Source organism: Ranitomeya imitator, chromosome 7 (assembly GCF_032444005.1).
Source record: "Ranitomeya imitator isolate aRanImi1 chromosome 7, aRanImi1.pri, whole genome shotgun sequence".
Lineage (NCBI taxonomy): Eukaryota > Metazoa > Chordata > Amphibia > Anura > Dendrobatidae > Ranitomeya > Ranitomeya imitator.
Genome location: NC_091288.1, coordinates 6,235,525 through 6,255,029, shown reverse-complemented (window position 1 = coordinate 6,255,029; position 19,505 = coordinate 6,235,525). Strand labels below are relative to the sequence as shown.

At 47.3% G+C, this 19,505-nt stretch overlaps 1 protein-coding gene across 2 annotated transcripts in view; it reads right to left on the bottom strand.

The window, feature by feature from the left end:
* The window catches only part of ADCY5 (adenylate cyclase 5), a 144,604-nt gene extending 140,700 nt beyond the window's left edge, over positions 1–3,904 (bottom strand). Inside the window, exon 1 of one of the 2 annotated variants that reach the window (XM_069732603.1) lies at positions 2,277–3,904. In XM_069732603.1, coding sequence (XP_069588704.1) covers positions 2,277–3,173 — 897 coding nt within the window. In that variant the 5' untranslated portion in view covers positions 3,174–3,904. The remainder of the gene's footprint in view (positions 1–2,276) is intronic. The other variant, XM_069732604.1, reaches the window with a different exon arrangement.
* Between the last annotated feature and the right edge of the window lie 15,601 nt (positions 3,905–19,505).

Here is a 19,505-nt window from a genome sequence, read left to right as displayed (position 1 = left end):
CCACCAGAGCATCAGGGCTGGGGCAGCGGGGGCAACCTGAGGATTCAAGGCTGTCGCAGAGGACCACCACATTATCAGGGCTGGAGACACCTAAGGATGTGAAGCTGAGGGAGAGAACCACCAGAGCTGGGGCAGCGGGGGCAACCTGAGGATTCAAGGCTGTCGCAGAGGACCACCACATTATCAGGGCTGGAGACACCTAAGGATGTGAAGCTGAGGGAGAGAGAACCACCAGAGCTGGGGCAGCGGGGGCAACCTGAGGATTTAAGGCTGTGGCAGAGGACCACCACATTATCAGGGCTGGAGACACCTAAGGATGTGAAGCTGAGTGAGCGAGAACCACCAGAGCATCAGGGCTGGGGCAGCGGGGGCAACCTGAGGATTCAAGGCTGTCGCAGAGGACCACCACATTATCAGGGCTGAAGACACCTAAGGATGTGAAGCTGAGGGAGAGAGAACCACCAGAGCTGGGGCAGCGGGGGCAACCTGAAGATTCAAGGCTGTCGCAGAGGACCACTACATTATCAGGGCTGAAGCTGTAGTTGCCACCCAGGTATGGACTGGGGCTGAAATTCAGTCCTGGCACGTGACATCACACAGGCCAATGTTGTCCCCAAGAACCAGATGGGGTATATCACTAATATTAGTAAATCCAATGAAGATAAAGAAAGGCAGAACTCACCGATCCTTCCAAGACAGGTATCTTTATTGATTCATGATAAAAGTCTTCACGGCCGGGGGTACAGGTATAAAGAGTGCGGCAGGCCTGACGACGGCCGTTTCGCACCCTCCTGGCGCTTTTACACTGACCCGTAGAAGCGCCAGGAGGGCGCGAAACGGCCGTCGTCAGGCCTGCCGCACTCTTTATACCTGTACCCCCGGCCGTGAAGACTTTTATCATGAATCAATAAAGATATCTGTCTTGGAAGGATCGGTGAGTGCTGTCTTTCTTTATCTTCATTGGATTTACTGGCATGTGTTGTCGGCAGGAGCACCCGAGGTCCGGCGGTTATATCTCCATTACAGGCGTAAAGGCTCAGCTGTAATAGAAGGAGGTGGTGCGGTCTACTGCGCTTCTTAGAGACTGATATCACTAATATTACCCTGGATGGAGGAAAGGAACATTTACTACAAGACCAATATTTCTAATGATCCCCGTGGCTGCTGGGGGAAGTGACTGAGTCAGTGACTTTGTGTGCAGTCACAACTCTTAACAGTATGGGGGTCTTTTGAACAACGTAGCAGACAAGGCGGCCCACGACCAGACAGGCCCTTCTGGCATTTGCCGGAATTGCCAGATGGCCAGTCCAGCCCAGTTGCCACCTGAGGATTTGAGGCTGCGGCATTGAGGGCTACCACAGCATCAAGGCAGTCAGCGCCACCTACAGATTCAAAGATATGGAAAAGAGGACCACCAAAGTATCAGGGAATGCAACAGGTGCATATCTCGTTTTTTTTTTTTTACAATTTACCTTATAAAGCTATCGACCGCCCTTTAAGAACTGCTCCGTTTTGTGCATAAAGTTGTATACCTATCATACAGTTATGTAGACACGCGTCTTTCTGCGCAAACATCAGCCGTTTTATGGTGGATGCTCCGGACCCTCCTGACCGTGATCGGCTCAGATAACAGATCGTCTTCTGCCTTTATAAGGGAAGAAATTAAATGTTTCCTCGAACTGTATAATCAGAACCGGGACACGTCCAGTTTGGAGGCGCCGCTGCCATCAGCGCCACTGGTGGGCACCGTGAACGAACACGCATTGACGAGGACATACAGGAGGGGCAGCTGGTATATAGCACGGTGGCATGAATGGAAACAATGAATCTCACAATAAATATACAATGTGAGCGAAACCCGTCAGCGACCTCCCCACCTACTGCTCTGACCTATTTCTTAGGTCAGTTTCTTGGTTAGTTGAGTGACTACCATGACGGCCGCCAGGAGGAACATAACCCCACTTTCCCCAAAACAGCTGGACAGTGATTTTTGAGAGATGGGTAGTTACTGGGGGGTAGATCACTGTAAGGGTGGTGCCACCCATCTAAACTAGCACTGCCCAGTCTCAGTTTAGTCAGGTGAACAAAATGGTTTCTGCATCTTCTGCTAGACCCGCCAGCGCACGACTGGTGTAGAAATGCGATTTATTTGGCCATTGTCCTGCAGGTCACAGGCCAGTAACCGGTTTGGGTTGCGCAGAGTCCCAGTGTAGATGTGGTCTTCAGGTCGGCGTGTACCTACACTGTGGGATGGATGGAGATGAGGAGGCACTCACCTGCTTCACGAGGAACTCATCGCTTGCGTTGATTTTCAGGGAGATGGCGAGATGAGTGGCGGACAGGACGATCCCGCTGAGGACCGCCGCTCTCATACGCACTGGAAGCAGAGTGTACACGGTGTAGATGAAGAACACGGTCCACCAGATCCCATCAGAGGCGCTACGGGGTCTCACCAGAAGGACGCAGACCACCTGCACCATGAAGATGACGATGATGACGGTGTAACATGCCAGCCACATGTAGTCCTGGTGGAAGTCGTTCCGATTGCACACACCGATGAGCACGATAATGATCAGCATGGCCACGCACAGGACCACCACATAAGGCACCTGGTAGAGCTGGTGGAGGCAGTGGAAGGTGAGGAGCACCAGGCACAGCAGGATGAGCACAGACATCAGCATGGTCAGACTGCTCTGGTTCAGCCTGAAGAAGTAGCGCTGGTAAAGCTTCTCCAGCTTATCGGACTGGAACTTCTTAGAGCTAAAAATCTGCAGGATATTGGTCAGACAGACCCCCATGGAAAAGTGGAACTCTGAGCCATCCTCGGGGTCTTTCCCCGATTTCTCATCCAGCCCCAGCTCCACTGATTTGGGTCTCACCTCCCCCGGCTTCTGGAGGGGCTGGTTGTTGTTCCTGCTCTCCTCCCCATGCTCCTGCCAGGCCGACCGGGATCGGAAGCCGACTTTATTGTCCGACAGGGTGTTCTTACCCGGCTGAGGCTCGTAGTCTTCCTCGCTCCTCCACAGTCCCATCATTCGGGGGGTCTTCTTCCTAGAATAGGGGCAGCCATTGGCCCTGTTCTCCGCTTCGCCCCAAGCTGATCGGTGCTCTGCCCCAGATCGTACGACTGTCGCCCCAAATCCTGGTGGGCTCACACTGTTAGACCTAGACATGGCCCCTGATATCGGGCCGCGAGTCACATGCCACAGGTGAGCCACCCGCTCAGGGGGAGCCCCAAACCTCACGGATCTCCGGGAGGAGCGGACCCTGTCCTTCCATTGGCACCAGAATCCACCAATCACAATTAGAGCGATATGGAGAAGGTTCAGCGATCAGCAGCGATCACATCGATCTATTCTAATCCACCAGGAACCAGCCTCAGATCTGTGAAGATCCATCATCAGATCCCAGAGCAACCCAACAAGACGATACATTAACCCAGAGGCGAGATCAGCTCCGATCCACAGAGGATGATGGGCGCAGTGGAGATGATGGGAGCCATCCCTGGCAGATCGTCAGTCAGAGGGTGCCTCAGTGTGAGGGCGGGAAGGCACGTCCCCCAGCAGAGGCTTCAGGAGGGAGGCATGACTGCAGCAGCCAGCCTCCTCCGGGCACTGGCCTCCTCCGGGCACCGGCCTCCTCCGGGCACCGGCCTCCTCCAGGCACCGGGCTCCCCCGCTCCTGCAGGCAGCCAGCACGGAAGGCTTCTCTGCGCCACAGCTGCACTCTGCACCAGATCCCTCACATCGCTCTTAGCCAAGGTGGGATCACCTGACCTTGTAGATTAAACACGATCCAGTTGTTTGGATCTTGTTCGGATTTCAGAGCAGAATTCTTGATTCAGTAGCAAAATCCAGATCTTCACTGCGGCGGCGGCGGCACCGGATCCAGCACCGACCGATATGGGCTTTGTAGTCTCCCATTCAACCGAACGGAGAGCACGAGCCCCGCCCACTGCCCGCCCCTGATCAAAGATGATTGGCTGTCAGTCTACCGCTGTTATCGGATTGGTCAGAAACCTATTTAATGCCTGAAAAGTGAAACATTGTATCTAAAAATATGTAAATAACGATCACCGGACACAGAAGCGTGATACTGAGTATACATATATATTATACACACATAGTATATATGTACGAGAGAAGTACTGCTCCCAACGTCCTAATCATTCAATGCCGGATTCTGAATCCGCTCCATCCCCCCTGTATAATATCCAGCCCCTTCACCCCCCTAAAACATCCAGCCTTAACCCCCCCCCCCAGTGTATAACATCCAGCCTCATCCCCCCAGTATAACAACCAGACCCATCACCCCCCTATAACATCCAGCCTCATCCCCCCAGTATAACAACCAGACCCAGCACCCCCCTATAACATCCAGCCTCATCCCCCCCCAGTGTATAACATCCAGCCTCATCCCCCCAGTATAACAACCAGACCCATCACCCCCCTATAACATCCAGCCTCATCCCCCCAGTATAACAACCAGACCCAGCACCCCCCTATAACATCCAGCCTCATCCCCCCCAGTGTATAACATCCAGCCTCATCCCCCCAGTATAACAACCAGACCCATCACCCCCCTATAACATCCAGCCTCATCCCCCCAGTATAACAACCAGACCCAGCACCCCCCTATAACATCCAGCCTCATCCCCCCCCAGTGTATAACATCCAGCCTCATCCCCCCAGTATAACAACCAGACCCATCACCCCCCTATAACATCCAGCCTCATCCCCCCAGTATAACAACCAGACCCAGCACCCCCCTATAACATCCAGCCTCATCCCCCCCAGTGTATAACATCCAGCCTCATCCCCCCAGTATAACAACCAGACCCATCTACCCCCTATAACATCCAGCTCTATCGCCCCATCACCTCCTCCACCCCATTGTGTATAACATCCAGCCCCATCAACACCCCCATGTATGTTATCCAGACCCTTCACCCCCAGTGTATAAAATCCAGCCTCATCCCCCCTGTATAACATCCAGCCCCTTCACCCCCCATCCCCCCTAAAACATCCAGTCTCATCACCCCCCCAGTATAACAACCAGACCCATCACCTCCCTATAACATCCAGCTCTATCGCCCCATCACCTCCTCCACTCCATCGTGTATAACATCCAGCCCCATCAACACCCCCATGTATGTTATCCAGACCCTTCACCCCCAGTGTATAATATCTGGCCTTGTCATCTCCCAGAATACAACATCCAGCCTCATCTCCCCCCAGTATAACAATCAGCTCCATCACTCCCTCCACCCCGTGTATAACATCCAGCTCTATCACCCCTTGTGTTTAACATCCAGCCCCATCACCCCCTGTGTTTAACATCCAGCCTCATATCCCCCCCAGTATAACATCCAGCCCCATCAACACCCTCTCCACCCCCGTGTATATTATCCAGACCCATCACCCCCAGTGTATAATACCTGACCCTGTCATCTCCCAGAATACAACATCCATTGCCATTGCCTCCGGTGTATAATATCCAGCCCTATCATCACCCCCCGTGTATAACATCCAGCCCCATCATCCCTCCCCCCCATGTATATTATCCAGACCCATCACCCCAGTGTATAATATCTGGCTTTATCATCCCCGAAGTATAACATCCAGCCCCATCGCCTCCCAGGTGTATAATATCCAGCCACAACTCCCCCAAAGTGTATAATATCTGGCCTAGTCACCCCCTGGTGTATAACATACAGCCCAGGTCCTCCTGGTGTATGAGAACCAGGCTCCCACCTATTACTGAGTAAACTCTGGACCCTCCATTAGGCCCCAGTGTATATCCTCTGCTCCCTCCCATGCAATCACCACTACTACGATATGATAGAACGCCCGGTGGTGCGCAGCTCCCTGATACCAGCGCGGTCCTGTAATATAAGCCTCCTGGGTAACAAGTCCGTCCATGACATTTCTTCCTCCTGAATCTTCCCCATCACCTGTGAGTGACATTACTGAGTAATGGAAGGAACCACAGCAACTCAGCCACAAAGTGGAGACCCCGTAACGTTACAGAGCGGGGGGCCGAGTGTTGAGAAGCAGAGTGCAGATAAGTCACTATCGCTCTGCTGACCCCATAACTGCAGAGTCCAGAACTCCTCTGGCATCAGCACGAACACTGTGCCCCCGCCGGGTCGAGCAGCTGCATGCAGCCACACATCACCAACCAAGCACTATGCCGAGCATCGGATGGAGCGGTGTAAAACCTCCACCTCTCAACAAGATAAATATCACCCGTACAATGTATTGAGCTCGGTTAGTCCGCACAGTTCAATGAACACATGCGGAATCACCTGCATTCAAAAGCCAGCAGCACTTTGGATGCACATGTGCTGCCATTTACTGACCGTGTGCACACACCCTTAGGCCGGTTTCACACGTCAGTGGCTCCGGTACGTGTGGTGACAGTTTCCTCACGTACCGAAGACACTGACTCATGTAGATTAAAATCAATGTGTCTCTGCACATGTCAGCGTGTTTTCACAGACCGTGTGTCCGTTTGAAAAACACGGAGACATGTCAGAGTTTGTGGAAACGCACGGATCACACGGACCCATTAAAGTCAATGGGTATGTGTAAAACACGTACAGCACACGGATGCTGTCCGTGTGCAGTCCGTGTGCCGTGCAGGAGGCAGCGCTACTGTAAGCGCTGTCCCCCCAGCTTGTGGTGCTGAAGCCCCATTCATTTCTTCTCTCAAGCAGCGTTCGCTGGAGAGAAGGAATGAAAAATCTTTTTTTTTTTTTTTTTTTTGTTTTTAAAATAAAGTTCCCGGTAATCTCCCCCCTCCAACCCCCTGTGCGCCCGCCCGCTGGCATTAAAATACTTACCCAGCTCCCTCGGCGCTTCCATCCTCTCAGCGTCGCAGCTCTTCCTGTATGAGCGGTCACGTGGTGCCGCACATTACAGTGATGAATGTGGCTCCACCTCCCATAGGGGTGGAGCCGCATATTCATCACTGTAATAAGCGGCACCACGTGACCGCTCATACAGGAGAAGCTGCCAGCGCTGAGAGGAGAGAGGAGACATCGCGGGAGCTGGGTGAGTATTTCTATGCAAGGGGCCGGGCGGCGCACGGGGGATGGGAGGCGGGAGCTCACCAGCAAACTTTATTTTTAACAAAAAATAACAAAAACTTGATCTTTCATCTCTTCTCTCCTGCAGAGGAGAAGAGATGAATGCCGGCTTCAGCACCACGCAGGGGGGACAGCACTTAGTGTAGCGCTGTCTCTCCTGCACGGTCCGTGTGGTCCTCAGGCGGCACACGGATGCCGCACGTGTGCCACACTGATGTGCCACGTGAGCACACGGACACGGATAATTCTGGTACCGGAATTATCTGGACGTGTGGGACAGGCCTTATAGATTATGGGCTGGTATTATCTGTGTGGATTATGCACAGCTGACCAACATATCATGTTACTATAATCCTCCCGTCCTGCAGCTGTAGATTAGAAAACAGAACAAACTGAACAAGAGCAATGCATATACAGTGGGTACGGAAAGTATTCAGACCCCTTTACATTTTTCACTCTTTGTTTCAATGCAGCCATTTAGTAAATTAAAAAAATATATATATTTTTTCTCATTATTGTGCACTCTGCGCCCCATCTAGACTGAAAAAAAACAAATGTAGAAATTTTAGCAAATTTATTAAAAAAGATAAAGCGAAATATCACATGGTCATAAGTCTTCAGCCCCTTTGCTCAGACTCTCATATGTAAGTCCCATGCTGTCCATTTCCTTGTGATCCTCCCTGAGATGGTTCTCCTCCTTCATTGGAGTCCAGCTGTGTGTAATTAAACTGATAGGACTTGATTTGGAGCGGCGCACACCTGTCTATATAAGACCTCACAGCTCACAGTGCATGTCAGACCAAATGAGGATCATGAGGCCAAAGGAACTGGCCAAGGAGCTCAGAGACAGAATTGTGGCAAGGCACAGATCTGGCCAAGGTTACAACAGAATTTCTGCAGTACTCAAGGTTCCTAAGAGCACAGTGGCCTCCATAATCCTTAAGGCTATGTGCCCCCTTTGCTTTTTTTTAAGCATTTTTCCCGCAATGTTCTGTGGCATAAATGCGTAAAAAACACTTACAAGCAGCATCCCATTAATTTTTAATGCATTCCACAATTGATGTGCCCAAGCTGCGTTTTTTTTACGCGGCGGAAACGCATCGCGGAAAAAAACGCATCATGTTCATTATTTTTGCGGAATTGCAGCAATTCCACACCCATAGACATGCATTAGAAATCTGCATGGAAAACGCGGTAAGTAAGTGGTGAAAACGAGTATAAATCGCATCTAAATCCGCATGCGTTTTTCCTGCCAAGGGTATGCAGAATTGAAGCAGAAAATTCTGCTTATATTCTGCAACGTGGGCACATAGCCTAAATGGAAGAAGTTTGGGACCACCAGAAGTCTTCCTAGACCTGGCCGCCCAGCCAAACTGATCAATCGTGGGAAAAGAGCCTTGGTGAGAGAGGTAAAAAAGAACCCCAAGATCACGGTGGCTGAGCTCCAGAGATGCAGTAGGGAGATGGGAGAAAATCCCACAAAGTCACCTATCACTGCAGCCTCCACCAGTCGGGCCTTTATGGCAGAGTGACCTGACTGAAGCCTCTCCTCAGTGCAAGACATATGAAAGCAGCACAGAGTTTGCTAAAAAACACATGAAGGACTCCCAGACTATGAGAAATAGTAATAGTTAATTCTAAGCGGAATGTGTGGAGAAAACCAGGCCCTGCTCATCACCTGCCCAATACAATCCCCACAGTGAAGCATGGTGGTGGCAGCATCATGCTATGGGGGTGTTTTTTAGCTCCAGGGACAGGACGACTGGTTGCCATTGAAGGAAACATGAATGAGGCCAAGTACAGAGATATCCTGGATGAAAACCTCTTCCAGAGTGTTCTAGACCTCAGACTTAGCTGAAGGTTCACCCTCCAACAAGACAAAGACCCTAAGCACGCAGCTAAAATAACAAAGGAGCGGCTTCAGAACAACTCTGTACCCACTGTATATCAACTGGTGCTTCATTAATACATAGGCTATGTGCACACGTTTTGTTTTTTTTTTGCGTTTTTTTTGCGATAAAAACGCTATAAAAACTAATTAAAAACGCATACATTATGCATCCTATCCTTTAGAATGCATTCTGCATGTTTTGTGCACATGATGCGTTTTTTTTCCGCGAAAAAAAACGCATCGTGGTAAAAAAAAGCAGCATGTTCATTCATTTTGTGGATTTTCTGCGTTTTTCCCGCTATTCTATGCGTTTGGGAAAAAACGCGTAAAAACCGTGTCAAACAACGCGAAAAAAACCCATGCGGATTTCTGGCAGAACTGTCCGGTTATTGTCAGGAAAATTTCTGCAAGAAATCCTGACGTGTGCACATACCCATATAGTCAATATACATACATAGTGGAACAGCACACTATAAATGCCTTTCGGGCGCACAGGCCTTAATTGCAATCCATCCACTAAGCATAAATCCAAGAGGAAGAAAAAAATAAGTTAGCACTCCTTTTCTTCAAGTGAAAATCTGTGTTTGTGCCATGTGGGTCTGAATTAAAACACAGATTTTCACTTGAAGAAAAGGAGTGCTGCCTTATTTTTTATATATTATATATACTAGATGGTGGCCCGATTCTAACGCATCGGGTATTCTAGAATATGCATGTCCACGTAGTATATTGCCCAGTCACGTAGTATATTGCCCAGTCACGTAGTATATTTCACAGCCCACGTAGTATATTGCACAGCTACGTATATTGCCCAGCCACGTAGTATATTGCCCAGCCACGTATATTGCCCAGCCACGTAGTATATTGCCCAGCCACGTATATTGCCCAGTCACGTAGTATATTGCCCAGCCACGTATATTGCCCAGCCACGTAGTATATTGCCCAGCCACGTAGTATATTGCCCAGCCACGTATATTGCCCAGTCACGTAGTATATTGCCCAGTCACGTAGTATATTGCCCAGCCACGTAGTATATTGCCCAGCCACGTAGTATATTGCCCAGCCACGTAGTATATTGCCCAGTGACGTAGTATACAGCACAGAGCCACGTAGTATATTGGCCAGTTACGTAGTATATTGGCCAGTGACTTAGTATACAGCACAGAGCCACGTAGTATATTGCCCAGCCAGATTTGTCACAGGTTAAAAAATAAAAAATAAACATATACTCACCTTTCCGAGGGAGCCCTTGTAGTCCACGGCAGCTTCCGGTCCCAGGGTTGGTATGAGCGCAGGACCTGTGATGACATCGCGGTCACATGACCGTGACGTCATGGCAGGTCCTTCTCCCATACCATCTTTGCCACCGGAACCAGCAACGGAAGATGGCAGCCAGCGCGAGCGACTACCGAGGGTGAGTATAGCAGTTTTTTTTTTTTTACATTACATTTTTTACTCTTGATGCCGCTTAGGCAGCGTCAATAGTAAAAAGTTGGGGACACACAGGGTTAATAGCGGCGGTAACGGAGTGAGTTACCCGCGGCATAACGCGGTCTGTTACCACCGGCATTAACCCTGTGTTAGCGCCGCGGTGACCGGAGGGGAGTATGCAGGCGACAGGCACTGACTGCGGGTAAGGAGCCGCCATTTTCTTCCACACTGTGCCCGTTGCTGATTGGTCGCGGCAGCCATGACAGGCAGCTGGCGAGACCAATCAGCGAATGAATAACCGTGACAGAAAGAAAGAAGGACAGACGGAAGTGACCCTTAGACAATTATATACTAGAAGATATATATATCTACTATATAATTGTCTAAGGGTCACTTCCGTCTTTCTGTCCATCACGGATATTCATTGGTCGCGGCCTCTGTCTGTCATGGAATCCAAGTCGCTGGTTGGTCTCGCCAGCTGCCTGTCATGGCTGCCGCTACCAATTAGCGACGGCCACAGTCTGGCGGAAAAATGGCCGCTCCTTCCTCCGGGCAGTCAGTGCCCGCTCCGTACTCCCCTCCAGTCAGCACTCACACAGGGTTAATGGCAGCGTTGACCGCAGTGTAACGCACTCCATTAACGCTGCTATTAACCCTGTGTGACCAACTTTTTTACTATTCATGCTGCATATGCAGCATGAATAGTAAAAAGATCTAATGTTAAAAATATTAAAAAAAAATAAAAAAGTTACAAACTTGCCTTACGAAGCCCCCGGATCGAAGCGGCCGGTTACCGATGCTCCTCGCGACGCCCCGGTGACCGCTCCATGCATTGCGGTGTCGCGAGATGATGACGTGCGGTCTCGCGAGACCGCTACATCATCATCTCGCGAGACCGCAATGCACTCTTCAGACTGGAGCGCGCGAGGAGCGTCGGTAACCTCTTCGATCCGCTTCGGAAGGCGAGTAAGTAACTATTTTTTATTTTAATTCTTTTTTTTTTTTTTTTTTTTTTTTAACAGGGATATGGTCCCCACTACATGGCTGGGCAATATACTACGTGACTGGGCAATATACTACGTGACTGGGCAATATACTACGTGACTGGGCAATATACTACGTGACTGGGCAATATACTACGTGGCTGGGCAATATACTACGTGGCTCTGTGCTGTATACTACGTGACTAGGCAATATACTATGTGGCTGGGCAATATACTACGTGACTAGGCAATATACTATGTGGCTGGGCAATATACTGTGTGGCTGGGCAATATACTGCGTCACTGGGCAATATACTACGTGGCTGGGCAATATACTACGTGGCTGGGCAATATACTACGTGGCTGGGCAATATACTACGTGGCCTGTGCAATATACTACGTGGACATGCATATTCTAGAATACCCGATGCGTTAGAATCGGAACACCATCTAGTATATATTTAAAAGCAATTGGTGACATGGTGGCACAACTAACGGAGGTGCCCGCATATACAAAGGAATAAATGAATGGAAAGTAAACGCATTAAAAGGAACAGCACAAAAACCTGTAGAAACAATTGATAAATCAGAGATCAATGGATGGGACCACCAGAAATAAAGTATAGAATAGATAATAGTGATAGTCAAATCATCAGTATATATCAAAATAAATCCTAATTAGATTAAATGCATAGGAAAGCGTTTATGTAAATAACAAGGATATCATATGTACTGTGACAGAGCCACTGGTGAATTGATGGAGGGGAGATACGTGTCACTGCGCATGATCGCATCAGTGATGTAAAACCAGATTAGTTTCCTCCAGCACTGCATGTTGGGATGGTATATATAAAGTTATACGATGGGCTGGTTTTAGTAGACATTCATAGAGCGAGAGGGAGAATGTCCATGTATCTCCTCCTGAAAACTGCCAGGACCTGTGTGATGTCAGAATCATGTGATCAATGACATGATGGAGTCACAAGGTGAGGACTTAAATGGCTGACAGGCAGAGCTTTCAGTGTTCAGTGGGTCTTGGAGAGATAGGACTCCTGGTAGTTATGTGCTCTAACTGAACCGTGCACATTGCTGTCAGTTAGCGGTCTGATCCCGCTAGGAAAAGGACTGTGTTTCTTTCTTTTGTTTCTTTGTTTTGCCCAGAGGGCTGTGTTTACTTTTTAAGCTTGGCTTATGCTGATACAATAAACCAAGCATTTTTCTTAAAGAGACGGTGTTCCTGATATACCTCTGTGTCCAGATGAGTGAGGCGCTCTACCACAGTACCAATGATGGGTGATAATCAAATGCTTTGATTACATGTGATGTATACACCAGGAAGGCATGGTGGAATACAGTACATGGACAGGATACGTATCCCTGATGAAGGATGCTGTCTGAAACGTGTGCCGCACCAATACAGCATTTCACCAGGTAATATTACTGCTTCACGTCTCTATTTGACCCTTTGATTGGATTGCCTTCTTTATTTGTACAGGTGAATGCAGTGGCACTCTTTACCCTGTGTGCCCACATATATACAGTACAGACCAAAAGTTTGGACACACCTGGCTACCACAGCATCTTGCAGCGGCATGCTATTCCATCTAGTTTGCGTTTAGTTGGACCATCGTTTATTTTTCAATAGGACAATGACCCCCAAACACACCTCCAGGCTGTGGAAGGGCTATTTGACCAAGAAGGAGAATAATGGGGTGCTACACCAGATGACCTGGCCTCCACAGTCACCAGACCTGAACCCAATCGAGATGGTTTGGGGTGAGCTGGACCGCAGAGTGAAGGCAAAAGGGCCAACAAGTGCTAAGCATCTCTGGGAACTCCTTCAAGATTGTTGGGAGACCATTCCCGGTGACTAACTCTTGAAGCTCATCAAGAGAATGCCAAGAGTGTGCAAAGAAGTCATCAAAGTAAAAGGTGGCTACTTTGAAGAACCTAGAATATAAGACATAATTTCAGTTGTTTCACACTTTTTTTGTTAAGTATATAATTCCACATGTGTTAATTCATAGTTTTGATGCCTTCAGTGTGAATGTACAATTTTCATAGTCATGAAAATACAGAAAAATCTTTAAATGAGAAGGTGTGTCCAAACATTTGGTCTGTACTGTATATATTGATCCTGTCCACCTGCTATATGACTCCATGCCTTCCTGGTGAATACATCACATGTAATCACAACATTTGATTATCACCCATTATTGCTACATGTGACATTGTTATTTACATATACTATTTCCTATGCATTAAGTCTAATTACGTTTTGTTTTGATCTATACTGATGATTTGACTATCAGAAATATCTGTTCTTTACTTTATTTCTGGTGGTCCCATCCATTGATCTCTTTGATTTATCAGTTGTCCTACATGTTTTTGTGCTGTACTTTTTAATGCATTTACTTTCCATTCATTTATTCCTTTGTATGTGCGGGCACCTCCATTAGTTGTGGCACCATTTCACCAATTGCTTTAATAAAGGTGTTTTATCTTTCACCCCTTGTTTATGGTGTCATGACTTATATTCGGTTTTTCCTCTGTTGGTTCTCAGCTGTAGATTAGATGTGGAGCAGCCAGTAATGTTGGGGGTAGTTTGCAGATTTGCTTTTTGTCTCCCCTATCTCCATACGTGCGTCTTATTCTTTTGGTGATGCTAGATTTTTGGGGTAATAAGTTAATTTGGGAAAATGCACAGAGATTTTGTGGGCACAGCACCTCCTGGTGGAGATATAAATATACAGCCGTGGCAGCAAGCTTTGCGAAATCTAAAACTTGTCAGTGTTATTCGTTCTTTTAGTCACGGTTTCTATGGTTACTGACGAACAATTATAAATATTCCATCAGTTTTTATGTTTTTGTAAAACCTCAATATTGGTAGTGCTGCCCTTTTTTCTCCAGACTTCTGTGATTCGCCCAGACAGCTGGATATCGGCTAGTGGGCAGATCATAGAATTCATAGAATGTCAGAGTCGGACGGGACCTCCAGGGTCATCGTGACCAACCCTTGCTCAATGCAGGATTCACTAACCATCTCAGACAGATGTCTGTCCGGCCTCTGCTTGAAGACTTCCATTGAAGAACTCACCACCTTTCGTGGCCACCTGTTCCACTCATTGATCACCCTCACTGTCAAAAAGTTTTTTCTAATATCTAATGGTGGAAAATGAAATGCTAGGTGAAATCCCAAGAAACAATGAAAACCCTATATTAAGGGTCACCAATCTAACCCAAGAAGAGGTGCGAAACCGGCTAAATAAGATTAAAATAGATAAATCTCCGGGTCCGGATGGCATACACCCACGAGTACTAAGAGAACTAAGTAATGTAATAGATAAACCATTATTTCTTATTTTTAGGGACTCTATAGCGACAGGGTCTGTTCCGCAGGATTGGCGCATAGCAAATGTGGTGCCAATATTCAAAAAGGGCTCTAAAAGTGAACCTGGAAATTATAGGCCAGTAAGTCTAACCTCTATTGTTGGTAAAATATTTGAAGGGTTTCTGAGGGATGTTATTCTGGATTATCTCAATGAGAATAACTGTTTAACTCCATATCAGCATGGGTTTATGAGAAATCGCTCCTGTCAAACCAATCTAATCAGTTTTTATGAAGAGGTAAGCTATAGGCTGGACCACGGTGAGTCATTGGACGTGGAATATCTCGATTTTTCCAAAGCGTTTGATACCGTGCCGCACAAGAGGTTGGTACACAAAATGAGAATGCTTGGTCTGGGGGAAAATGTGTGTAAATGGGTTAGTAACTGGCTTAGTGATAGAAAGCAGAGGGTGGTTATAAATGGTATAGTCTCTAACTGGGTCGCTGTGACCAGTGGGGTACCGCACGGGGTCAGTATTGGGACCTGTTTTCTTCAACAAATTCATTAATGATCTGGTAGAAGGTTTACACAGTAAAATATCGATATTTGCAGATGATACAAAACTACGTAAAGCAGTTAATACAAGAGAAGATAGTATTCTGCTACAGATGGATCTGGATAAGTTGGAAACTTGGGCTGAAAGGTGGCAGATGAGGTTTAACAATGATAAATGTAAGGTTATACACATGGGAAGAAGGAATCAATATCACCATTACACACTGAATGGGAAACCACTGGGTAAATCTGACAGGGAGAAGGACTTGGGGATCCTAGTTAATGATAAACTTATCTGGAGCAGCCAGTGCCAGGCAGCAGCTGCCAAGGCAAACAGGATCATGGGGTGCATTAAAAGAGGTCTGGATACACATGATGAGAGCATTATACTGCCTCTGTACAAATCCCTAGTTAGACCGCACATGGAGTACTGTGTCCAGTTTTGGGCACCGGTGCTCAGGAAGGATATAATGGAACTAGAGAGAGTACAAAGGAGGGCAACAAAATTAATAAAGGGGATGGGAGAACTACAATACCCAGATAGATTAGCGAAATTAGGATTATTTAGTCTAGAAAAAAGACGACTGAGGGGCGATCTAATAACCATGTATAAGTATATAAGGGGACAATACAAATATCTTGCTGAGGATCTGTTTATACCAAGGAAGGTGACGGGCACAAGGGGGCATTCTTTGCGTCTGGAGGAGAGAAGGTTTTTCCACCAACATAGAAGAGGATTCTTTACTGTTAGGGCAGTGAGAATCTGGAATTGCTTGCCTGAGGAGGTGGTGATGGCGAACTCAGTCGAGGGGTTCAAGAGAGGCCTGGATGTCTTCCTGGAGCAGAACAATATTGTATCATACAGTTATTAGGTTCTGTAGAAGGACGTAGATCTGGGGATTTATTATGATGGAATATAGGCTGAACTGGATGGACAAATGTCTTTTTTCGGCCTTACTAACTATGTTACTATGTTACTAATCTGTATCTTCTCACTTTCAGTTTCATTCCATTGATTCTCGTGTTTTCATGTGCTAATGAGTCTCAGATATTTTAGACAGCTATTAAGTCTCCTCCTAGCCTTTTTCGCAAGCTAAATATTCCCAGATCCTTTAACCGTTCCTCGTAGGACATACTTTGCAGTCTCGTCAGCAACCTGGTCGCTCTTCTCTGAACTTGCTCTAGTTCTTCAATGTCTTTTTTAAAATGTGGCACCCAGAACTGGACCCACTATTCCAGAAGAGGTCTGACCAACGAGGAGTAGAGGGGGATAATTACTTCACGTGATCTAGATGGACTGTATGCTTCTGTTAATACATCCTAATACTGTGTTGGCCTTTTTTGCTGCTGCATCACACTGTTGACTCCTGTGCAGTCTGTGATCCATTAGTATACCCAAGTTTTTTTTCACATGTTCTGTTAATTCTATTCCTCCCATTCTACAGATGTCATTTTCGTTTTTCTTGCCCTGATTGAGAATCTTGCATTTCTCCCTGTTAAATACCATTGTATTTAGTTGCTATTCATTGTTCAAGCTTATCTAGATTCTTCTGAATCCTTTCTGTCTTCTCTAGTGTTAGCTATCCCTCCTAGCTTTGCATCATCGGCAAATTTGATTAGTTTATCTTCAGTTCCATTATCTAGATCATTTTTTAAAAATGTTGAACAACACTCGGGCCAGGACAGAGCCTTGTGGTACCTTACTTGAAACACTCTTCCGGTTGGATATGCAACCATTTATCACCACTCCTTGAGTACAATCACTGAGCCAGGTATGAATCCACCTAACCGTAGCCTTGTCAATCCCATACTTGGTCATTTTTTCAATAAGTATGACATACTTAAATGCTTGGCTGAAGTTGAGATATACTATATCTACCGCATTTCCCTGATCCACCCAGTCAGTGATTCCATCCTAGAAGGCAATTAGATTAGTCTGGCATGATTTGTTTTCTACAAACCCATGCTGGTTCTGGTTAATTACGGACTGATGGCCGCTGGTTCTTGTCTTATGAGGGCTCGGAGGTTATCATGAATGCAGCCTTTTTTGTTGATTCTCTATTGGACTGAGATCTGGGGAGTTTCCTGGACACATTTCAATGTTTTCCCTTCCCCCATGACGGCACACCTGAGAGAGGATCCGCAAAGTCAGGACAGGAAACCCTACTGAAAATAAAAGGGGGGTACCTCTGTCGCGTCAGTTGTGTTTCCTGTCCTGACAGGGACCTTCGTGCTGAACACGGCGGTAGGGCCGCCATACTCGAATCATGACGGACAATTGATCAGTGGTGGCTTATATCAATCACCAAGGGGGGGACGAGGTCCCGGGGCCTCATGGAGGTGTCAAATCTACTTTTCCAGTTGGCAGAACAACACCTGTCGTCCCTCACAGCACTAAACATAAGGGGTGTAGAAAACACACAGGCAGACTTCCTGAGTCGCAGAGGTCTGAGACAGGGGGAATGGTCCTTGAACCCCGAGGTGTTCCAACAAATACAAGCCTGGGGTACACCAGAAATAGACTTATTTGCCACCTCACACAAGAAAAAAAGTCAAAAAATTTTGCTCCCTAAACCCAAGAGAACATCCCTTTGCAGTTGATGCCCTGCTAATACTATGGAGGTATTGATTCCAACAGTAGTCCGGAAGATCAGAGAAGACCGAGCAAAAATAATACTCATAGCTCCATTCTTGCCAAGAAGGCCATGGTTCTCCCTTCTAAGGCAGATGTAATTAACACAGGGGTCCCCAACTCCAGTCCTCAAGGCCCACCAACAGGTCATGTTTTCAGGATTTCCTTTGCATTGCACAGGTGATGCAATTATTACCTGGGCAAGACTAAGGAAATCCTGAAAACATGACATGTTGGTGGGCCTTGAGGACTGGAGTTGGGGGACCCCTGAATTAACAGACCCATGGATTGTGCCAGAAGTTCCAGACCTGTTAACCCAGGGACCAGTGACCCACACTCAGGTGAAATGCTTCCATTTGGCAGCCTGGAATTTGAGAGGGCGTTACTGAGTAGCCAAGGTTTCTCACCAGGGTTATTCTCTGTTGTGAATTCCGTTCTTGGGCTCCCTCCGGTGGTTGTAAATGGCACTTTTGTGAATTCTGCCCTTGGGCTCCCTCTGGTGGTTTTGAGTGGAACTGCTGCTCCTTGGGTTTAGCTTTAGCAGCTGCTTTCACTAATCGTCTCTCCTGGCTCTACTATTTAACCTGGCTCTAGTCTTCAGCCTATGCCACTTGTCAATGTTTTCTGGCTGGATTCACATCTCTGCTTGGATTCTCCTGGTTTCCTGACCAGTTCTGCTAAGATAAGTTCTGGCTTTGCTCATTTCAGTCCACTTGTTGTGGACTTATTGTTCTGTGCATTCTATTTTTGTCCAGCTTGTCATTATGGATTTTTTCTGTTAGCTGGAAGCTCTGGGAAGCAGATTTACCCTCCACACCTTTAGTCAGGTGTGGAGATTTTGTAAACTCTGTGTGGATTGTTTTGTAGTTTTTATACTGACCGCACAGTATCCTTTCCTGTCCTATCTATCAAGCTAGACTGGCCTCCTATGCTAAAATCTGATTTAATTTCTGCGTGTTATTTTTCCCTCCTCTCACCGTCAATATTTGTGGGGGGCTATCTTTCCTTTGGGGATTTTCTCTGAGGCAAGATAGGTTTCCTGTTTCCATCTTTAGGGGAAGTTAGATCTTAGGCTGTGCCGAGGGGTCTAGGGAGCGTCAGGTAGTACCCCCCACAGCTATTTCTAGTTGCGCTGCTAGGTTCAGGGTCTGCGGTCAGTACAGATACAACCTCCTTCAGAGCTTGTCTCATGTTGTTCCTAAACCACCAGATCATAACAATTCTCCACCCTTTTGAAAAGCAGAAAGCCTATAACATCTAGAATCTACGGTAGGACGTGAAAAGTTTCTTGACTTCCTGGGTGAACCGTTGGTGGATGTAGCTCCAGTGGGACTCATCCTAGAGTTCCTGCAGGCAGGGTTGCAACTCGGGTTAGCAACTAGCACCCTTAAGGTTCAAGTTTCAGCCTTGGGGGCCCTATACAACTGCAACCTAGCATCAAATAGGTGGGTTTCACGATTCATAAAATCCTGTGGCAGGTCTAAGCCGGTTATTATCCCAAAAATCCCTCCTTCGGATCTAAATTCAGTCTTAGAAGCTGTCACGGATCCCTTCTCCGTAGTGTCACTTATTCGTCACGTGCCCACTCTCACAC